Source organism: Prunus persica, chromosome G4 (assembly GCF_000346465.2).
Source record: "Prunus persica cultivar Lovell chromosome G4, Prunus_persica_NCBIv2, whole genome shotgun sequence".
NCBI lineage: Eukaryota > Viridiplantae > Streptophyta > Magnoliopsida > Rosales > Rosaceae > Prunus > Prunus persica.
In genome coordinates this window covers 15,247,573-15,256,931 of record NC_034012.1, presented here as the reverse complement: position 1 = coordinate 15,256,931, position 9,359 = coordinate 15,247,573, and the positions used below count along the sequence as shown (strand labels likewise).

The following is a 9,359-nucleotide window of genomic DNA, read 5'->3' as shown; positions in this document are numbered from 1 at the left end:
TGGCATGCAAAACATGCGCGCCATGAAACGCCCCACATTTAATTTTTGTTGCCCTCGAAAACACTTCCTTTTCCCTCCTTAGAATTTTCTTATTTCAGAATACTCTCCCTCAAATTTTTTTCGTGTAGCATTCTTTTCTTCTTCCCCAAATTTTAATCTCTCTCTCTCTCTCTCTCTCTCTCTCTAACCAAAAACCCTCTCTGGCTCTATCTGACCCCAAATCCCTGCGATTCTCTCTAACTCCAAACCATCTATCATTCTTTCTCATCTAGAAATCCTTTTGGTTCCTAAACCCTTTCACGACTGCAATCTCAAGGTAACCCTACCTCTCTCTATCGCTCTTTTATTCTCCAGATTTTATCAAAACATTCTTTCAATTTAGCTTTGTGGAACCTCACGGCTGCACTCTCAAGTTGGTTTTACTAAATCTTATGGAACCTCACTGGGTATGAAGTTCCATATTCTTTCAATTATTTCAATTAATGTGCAGATATTACAAAGTTTCAAATTCTTTCAAAAGTTTAATTTAGATTTAGATTTTTTTATTATTTAAATTTTGCAAGAATCTAATGGTGCTTTGGTTTGTTTTTAGAAGAGGTATGCCATGTGATTGGTTGAAGTTGTAGAAAAAGCTAGGTGAGAGGACAGTGGGAGAAAGGTAAAAGTCAGCTCCTCATACACTTATACACTTATTTTTAATTTTGTTTTATTTATTTTTCTGCTTAGTTCAATTTTTCATTTTCTGCTTAATCTCAGCCACCCACTTCACCTATTTTTTCCAATATTTGTTCCTTTGGTACATGTAAGTATACTTAATTTCCACTTGCATTTAGTTATGTTTCTTTAGTTAGGAAATGGTGGTGATTGTGATTAATTTTCTCCTTCTTTTGGTATAGGCATTGAATTAACTAATTTGCGTTTGAAATAGAAGGGAAGCTATCCAATTGGGATGGTATTGGAGTGGAAGAGCTTCTGAAGTTTCTATTCAGAAGACTAGCCAGAGGTTCGATTTACTTTCTTCCTAATACAGCATAAGTTATAACCATCTATTACAAAAAGGGATTGACAAATTGACAGACCCAATGCAAGATTTATGTTAATTATTCATGTGAGATTATATACTTGTTTTTAAGATTGTTCATAACTCTTTTGGGGCAGAAGTTGTTAAGTTTCAGTTACCCATGTTGACTGTTAATTTTGCACAGATTGTGGGTTAGTTTTGAAGTATAAGTACTTGGTTTTAAACTATACATATCCAGGATTGTAATTTGGTTGAAGTTTGATACATGAGTTTGGTAAGCATGACTACAAAATATGTCAAAACAGGGGCTGCAGTTTCAGTTTTGAAACACTTACTTTGGATTGCCTTATCTTATAAATTAGAGCACTTTTTCTGTCAAATTTTTTATGGTTTCAAAGTTTATTTAATCAGCTTCAGGATGCACGTAATTTGGTAGATTTTTATTGAGTTTAGGGTCTTTAATTATGAGTTTAAAGTTTAATACACAGTAGCTGAAATTGCATTAGTTTCTCTGGTGGTGCAGGAGCAACAACAGTTTTCTAAAAGCTCACGTCAAGACATAAGTTAGTGGTTCAATTGTTGAATGTCAAGGTAAACTTAATTTACACACACAACTACCTACTTGATCATAATATCAGAAACATTGGAGTTTATGGTTCTGTTGCTGACAAGATATTTGGAAGCAACAACAAAACACATGACAGGATAATTGGACAACCAGCTGATGGTAGCCCTGCTGCACAGTTTGAGCATAGGTTAGATGTGGTTTGATATGTTAGAGATTGATTTTTGTTATTATATTCATGAGTGAATGGGTTGGAGTGATTGTGAACAAGTTAATTGTAGGTTTGGCAACACTTTTATGTTTCTTTTATACTCTAAAGAGTTTGTATTTGGAATTGATTATGATTGGTATAAGTTTTCTTTTTAAGTTTGGTTGCAATACTATTGTTTTTTTTTTTTCCAGAGTAATAAAAGATATAAGTATTTTGTTACTATGAAACAAGAGTAGGGTGGGAATTAATTTTTTTTTAAAATTAAAAAAAAATCAAACACGACGTGCCAAACATGCCTTAAATGGGAATAAAGATCCTCTTTTATGGTTTGCATTGAATGCCGTAATAACTCTTTTATGGTGTGTAGAGCACGCCGTAAATAGTTGTCCAAACTTTTACAAAAGCTCAATCATGGCGTGCATTATTAACGCTTGCGGCAAGCGAATGCACGTCATAAAAGAAAAATACTTTTTACGGCACGACTTTTTATGGCATGTAGCAGCACGCCGTGAATGGTCATTTACGGCGCGCATCACAAAATAGCAACCTCGAAGGTGACCCTTTCTTCATCCAAAATAGCAAATTTTGGGGGAGCAATGATAGATCCATCAAAATGGCCGAAAAGATCATAACCTTCCAGAATAGATTCAATTTGATACCGCCATTTCAATAAATTATCATCTTTCAGATGCAGAGTGACCATTCCTAGCAATCTTTCAATTTTGAGAGACAAAGCTGCCATTGATGCAGAAAAATAGAATGTCAAAGAAACCTTGGAAGAGGAAATTGTCGAACAATACAGAAGAAAGATGGGAGTTTTGGAATGGAAGAAGAAGACGTGAAATTGAGAAAGAAATTGAGCATGGAATCGAAGAAATAGATCCAACGATCAGGAAAGGAATTGAGCGTGAAATTGAAGAAATTGACGTGAAATTGAAGAAGACGAAAGAAAGAGAACATGAAATCAGAGCTGAAAACAATGGAAGCACATCAGGATCAGAGGGTACGAGCCGCGGAGGGCTCTGATACCATGCTAACAATTGAGGAAGAATTGAGAAGAAGAAGGAGAATCAAGAAATCAGAGAGAGAAAATGAGAATAGTATATGAGATTTCTATTTTCAATTGTTGAATATTACAGTACCAAGAGACCTTTAGGGCTCTTTCGGTAACGTTTTAAGGGGTTGTTTTCATTTTCAGAGAACAAAAATGAGGCAAAAACATGTTCGGTGGCCCAAAAACAGAAAAAATTGAGAATGTTTTCATAAAATGAAAACAAGTTCATGTGTACTTGTAGAAAACAGAAAAAAGTTGTTTTCATTCTCATGAGAAACTTTTTCATAAAAATAACTCACATATTATTATTTCAAATTGTATTACCAGACACATTTTCATTATTTTTGTTTTTTAATTAATCTACCAGACGCATTTTCATTTCCTGAAAATGCAAATTCATTTTCTTGTTTTCATTCCCTGAAAATATTATACGAAATCATTATCTGAAAACGTTACCAAACGAGCCCTTATATTTTGGGCTTTGCTTATTAATTAAGTTAGCTCTCCGTAACTAACTAAAAGATACACATGACTATTATACTTATTAATTAAGCTAGCTCTCCGTAACTAACTGAAAGATACACATGACTATTATAATAGCTAATACAAACTAACACACATAGTTAACGCAACAATCTTGACACATCAACAACTTTGCCCTGTCAGCTATTAGCCAAACAGTTAGCTCATACAGGAGAGGTAACATTATTGACCTTTCAGAAAATTATCAAGATATAACAAGCGTTGATGTTGAAATTCATCCTACACAAAAGATATAAATAAAAATCACTATATCTCAGCAGTGGGTGGGAGTGGGATAACATACGAAACAAGACAAAAATTTCAATTGGAGATCTAGATTTATTCTAATATAGTGGCTCTCCAATGGCCTACTCTTCGAAACTTAGAGGTGGTGACGTTTCAATTGGACCTAAAAGAGTGAGTGATCAGCAAGTACAGAAAAAAGAAAGAAAAGAATTAACTCACTGCCGTGGAACAATAAATGCCACCGACTCTTACTGACATGAAAGTACGAAGAAAATAGTCTTACTTGTGCACCAAGAGACATGTGTCCATTCAGAGGATTAAGCCTTATCTACAACTCTTCCATGTTTTGTTTTTTACTTTAATCTGTCAGACTAAACTAATTATTAAAGGAAGAAAAGTATAGGAACACAGAAACAAAAGTAAGACCTTTTCCAAAAGTTATAGAAGAGAGACCTCTCTCGCCTAGCTCAACCATTTGAGATCATCCCCAAGGAGCTTGCAATGGTTTGGATTTGGGCATCAATTGGGTTGCTTGCCCTTGTTCATATCCTGCAAGCATGGTGGAAGAACAAGAAGAAGAGGTTACCTCCTGGTCCAAGAGGGTTCCCCATTTTTGGAAGCCTTCACTTGCTAGGGGAGTTTCCTAACAAGGATCTTCATCGGCTAGCCCGAAAATACGGCGACATCATGTACATGCGCTTAGGCCTTATGCCTACCATTGTCATCTCATCTCCAGAAGCCGCCGAGCTGTTCCTCAAAACACACGACCTTGTTTTTGCTAGCAGGCCACCACATGAAGGTTCAAAGCACATCTCTTTCGGACAAAAAAACTTGATCTTCTCTGAGTATGGCGTGTATTGGCGCGACACCCGGAAGATGTGCACAATTGAGTTGCTCAGCAACCACAAAATCAACTCCTTCAAGTCCATGAGGAGAGAAGAGGTTTCTCTCTGTGTTGAGTCTATTCGAGCGGCCGCGAATAAAAGAGGTGTTGCTGTAGATCTGAGTGACAAGGTCTCGTCTCTCAGCGTGGACATGAGCTGCCGGATGGTGCTTGGGAAGAAGTACAGGGATGAGGAGTTTGATGAGAGGGGTTTCAAGTCTGTGGTCAGAGAGGGTATCCAATTGGCATCTGCTCCTAACTTGGGTGATTACATTCCTTTTATTGCTCCACTTGACCTCCAAGGGTTCACAAAACGCATGAAGTCTGTCAACAAGGCATTTGATAACTTGTTTGAGAAGATCATTGAGGAGCATCTGCAACCTAACGATGGAGAAAGAACTAAGGACTTTGTTGATGTTATGGTGGGCTTCATGGGGTCCGAAGAATCTGAATACCGAATCGAACGCCCCCATATCAAGGCTATAATGTTGGTGAGTATGCATATATTGTCCTAGCATCATTTTTTTAGGGCTTGTCTAATATAGGTCCCTACAATTTCTATTTCTTAGACATATACCTATCATTCTATGAATCTATGTGCAAAATTCAATTTTAAACTTAAATGACCAGTAGGATATAAGAGGTCGTAGTATTCCTATGTTTTTACATCCTTGCCATCATACTTCATATTTTATTTATAATTTATTCCTAGCATTTCATTAACTGCCATAATTGTAATTAAAACTCCCTATTAATTGCATATCAATCATCTCATTTCTTTTGGTTGCCATTCCCTCTAACATATGGCCCCTTAAAGTTGCAAATAAAAAAAAAAATGTAAATTACATATCCAATAATGTACATATGAAAAATATAAATATAAATATATACGTATAAAAATATAGGTATATTATTTACCAAAAAAAATTAACAAAAATATTCCGTACATTTTCATACATTAAAAATAGGTACACAATAATTTATAGAAAATAGGTACGTTGTATAATTAAAATTTATGCACATTTTTTATAAATTGAAAATAGGTACACTATTTAGAAGAAAAAAATAAGTTCATTATACTAGGTAAATTGTCGTACTACGTATACATTATTAGAGAAAAAAAAGGTACATTATTTAGAGAAAAAAATGGGTTCATTATACTAGGTAAATTTGTTTTACTGGGTACATTATTAGAGAAAAAAAATAGGTACATTATTTTGAGAGAAAAAATAGGTACCTTATTTTGAGAGAAAAATGGGGACATTATTTTGAGAGAAAAAATAGGTACATTATCTTGAGAGGAAAAATAGGTACATTATTTGGAGAGGAAAAATAGGTATATTATTTAGAAAAAAAATAGGTACATTAATGGAGGTAAAAAAAAAAAAATAGACGCATTATACTAGGTAAATTGTTTTACTAGGTACATTATTAGAGAGAAAAAAATAGGTACATTATTTTGAGAGAAAAAATAGGCTCGTTTAAAAAAAAATTGTTTTCATAAAACAAACAATAAAAAGATGATCAAATTATTTTTCATAAAACAAGTAATATAGAAAAAAAAAAAGGTACAATATTTGGAGAAAAAATAGGTTTATTAAAAAAAATGTTTTAAAAACAAAACAATAAATAGATTATGAAATTATTTTTCAACATAATTAGAATGTACACTATTATTCAAAAAACTATAATAAAAAAGAACAGTCCTGATCTCTTGGACCACAGGAGTCCAAGAGATTGTGGTCACTCACCGTTGAATAATAATCCAATGGTTCAAAAAGTTTCTTAAAAGGAGTGCAAGATTGAGTGAACCGTTGAATTTACATCCAATGGTGAGTGACCACAAATCTCTTGGACTCCTGTGGTCCAAGAGATCGGGACTGTAAAAAAGAATACTGGTTGTATAATTCATAAAAAGAAAACAACATTAATTCCTAAATTTAGTATTGAATTTGAATTATTAATACTTTAAATAGATTACTAGTCATAATTCATAGAAGGAAAACATCATTAATTCAAAAATAGATTACTAGTCGTAAAATAGATTACTAATACTTTAATGTGGAATTTAATATTTAATTTCAAATAAGTTTTTAAATTAGTTCCTACATCCATTACAACTATTTAGAGATATTTCCAAATTCAATGGGTGTCAGTAGTTACACCCCCCATAACACATTAACTTATAAATACGGGTAGTTTTGGAATCCGAAAAATACAATAAATCAGATTTTGAGTTATATTAGGTAACTTGCTTAGTTGGATCCTAGTCATCGGGTATTATTTGAAAAAATTGGGTATTTTAAATAGAAAACTAAAGGAAAGGGTTGTAGGTGATTTAAAATGAATTTTATGGGTCTAAGCTCAATTTACTATTTTTTTAAAAATTATTTGTCCTTTTATTTTTGCATTGCTCAAAGTAAAAGGACATTGTTTCATGTTAGATAATTTAACATGTCATTGTCTGAGATTGTGAATCTGAATTATTATTTAGGAGGAACATTACTTTCAAATATATATTTAACATGTAAATCTCTTACACGTAATTTATCATCCATGTCATGTGTGCTACACTACTTCATGTAAACTATGGCGAATTTCTTTGCAGGACATGCTGGTGGCCTCCATGGACACGTCATCGACAACGATTGAGTGGGCACTCTCCGAACTCATGAGACATCCGAAAGCGATGAAGAAAGTCCAAAAAGAGTTAGAAAATGTTGTTGGATTGGATAAAATGGTGGAGGAATCAGACTTGGAGAAATTGGACTACTTGAACATGGTAGTGAAGGAAACCTTTAGGCTGCATCCAGTAGCACCATTACTGGTTCCTCATGCATCCATTGAAGATTGCACTGTCAATGGATACCACATACCCAAAAAATCTCGGGTCCTCATAAACGTGTGGGCAATCGGAAGAGACCCGAATGCTTGGACAGATGCAGAGAAGTTCATACCAGAAAGATTTGAGGGTAGCAGCGTTGATGTTAGAGGAAATCACTTTCAGCTTATCCCATTCGGCTCTGGCCGAAGACGTTGCCCTGGAATTCAGCTAGGCCTTACTGTGGTGCAGTTAGTGCTGGCACAACTTGTGCATTGTTTTGATTGGGAACTTCCAAATAACATGTTGCCAGATGGGTTGGACATGACTGAGGAGTTTGGCCTTACGGTTCCAAGGGCCAAGCACCTACTCGCTATCCCTTCCTATCGCCTTCGCAAATCAGCATAAGGTGCATGTACCACTCTTGTAGCTTCATACATTTGTTTTCTTAACCTGAGGAAAATAAAGATAAAAAAGAAATAAATTAAATAAAATTGTGTTGATCAAGGGGCTGCACAACACGACATGTTACATTTGAGGGTCCGTTCTTTCAATTTTCATATTCTTTGTTTTCATTTGTAAAAACAAATTAAAAACAGAAAACTTTCAACTGGAGATACAGACACAAGACAAGATGGTCAAATCTAATTTGGTTGGCTCCAATGGCCCACCAAATTAGAGAAGTTCTGCTGAACAAGATAAGAGCTGATAACTCAGTCAGTGCCGTTTAATTTAGCCAGCGACTCAAGTCTTGCTGACATGAATAAGCCAAGAAACTTGTCTTACTCGAGTTTCCTCTCCTCACGTGAACTTGTCAACAGAAGCATGGTTTATGCAATCACAATATTAGAGATAATGAGAAGCAAACATGGTAGCATATATTAGTCAATCTGGGACATAATCAACTATTTTGTATTTGGTTTTGCAATTTTCCTCGTTCTGTTTCTCATAAAGTTAGCTTGAATTTGTAGCTGCTTTATCCTCCGAACTATCACCCTAATCGAATCTAACTTCCAGAACTAATAAATCTTTCAATTTAGCATCGAACTCAATAAAACAACCAATTTAACTTTTATCAACAAATTTTTTAAATTTCATCCATTTTTCGTCCAAAAATCAAATACTTGGCACATGACTTATTATTTTTATTTTAAAAACATAAATTATTAAAAACTCAATATTTGAACAATTAAAAAAATTATAAAAACTGAAAAGATCCCTACCCAGCTCAACCTATCCTCCACATTCCCAGCCACCATCCACCCACCACCCATCTCTCTCTCTCTCTCTCTCTCTCTCTCTCTCTAGGGTCCATGGTCAACTTGTTACTATAATTTTGCTGACCAATGTCCTCCACTCTCCCATTAGTTTTCTCTTCTTCACACCCACATAGTCCAAATGGGAGCTTCACTGTGCTGGTTTATGAACAACTACAATCATACAGCTATTCTTCTGGAATTAGCTTTGTTATTTATAGGCATAACTTCAAAGCAATTTCAATCTGATTTATGTATAGACATAACAATGTTGTAATTTCCATACTTCTTTCAGAATTTTTTTTTTTATAGATGATGGATGGCAGTCACTAGGGCTCGTCAATGGGCCGGGCCGGGCTAGCCCGGCCCAAATTTAAAGGACTTGGGCTGGGCCGGACTTTAAAGAAGAGAGAGAAAATACCGAGCTGGGCTGGGTTTTTTTAGAAAATTCAAAGCCCAAGCCTAACCCATAGGCTGGGCTTGAGAAAGCCCATTGGGTCGGGCCAGGCCGAAACGGGCTTACTTCATTCGAAAAAAATCATAAACTTAATCATAAGGGCATTTTAGTCTAAATTTGAGATTAAACTCACTTAATTCCAATATTTTCACATCAAACCAAATTCATAAAATACCCAATAAAGTCGCACCACTTAATAAGATTTTCCACAAAAATAATAAAACCAAGTATTATTTTTGAGGTTATTACATAATGAGACCATAATACGTTTTAAGAAATAATTTTAAAAAATAATAAGTATAAAAAAGATTTTTTTTTTTTTA

At 34.6% G+C, this 9,359-nt stretch overlaps 1 protein-coding gene and 1 long non-coding RNA gene across 9 annotated transcripts; both read left to right on the top strand.

Annotated features, from left to right (window-relative positions):
* Positions 1-1,952, top strand: LOC109948562. Of its 8 annotated transcripts, none has more exons than XR_002271209.1 (5): positions 1-316; positions 596-658; positions 757-802; positions 897-1,003; positions 1,545-1,952. It is a non-coding gene; the product is annotated as an uncharacterized LOC109948562 (long non-coding RNA). The 8 variants fall into 8 exon arrangements; XR_002271208.1 differs by having other exon boundaries at positions 593-658; XR_002271211.1 differs by lacking the exon at positions 1-316 and adding an exon at positions 340-446.
* Positions 4,027-7,838, top strand: LOC18780809 (cytochrome P450 CYP736A12). The gene is made up of 2 exons (XM_007212295.2): positions 4,027-4,993; positions 7,111-7,838. Exons 1-2 carry the CDS (start codon positions 4,121-4,123, stop codon positions 7,729-7,731), a joined length of 1,494 nt encoding a protein of 497 aa, XP_007212357.1. The 5' UTR covers positions 4,027-4,120; the 3' UTR covers positions 7,732-7,838.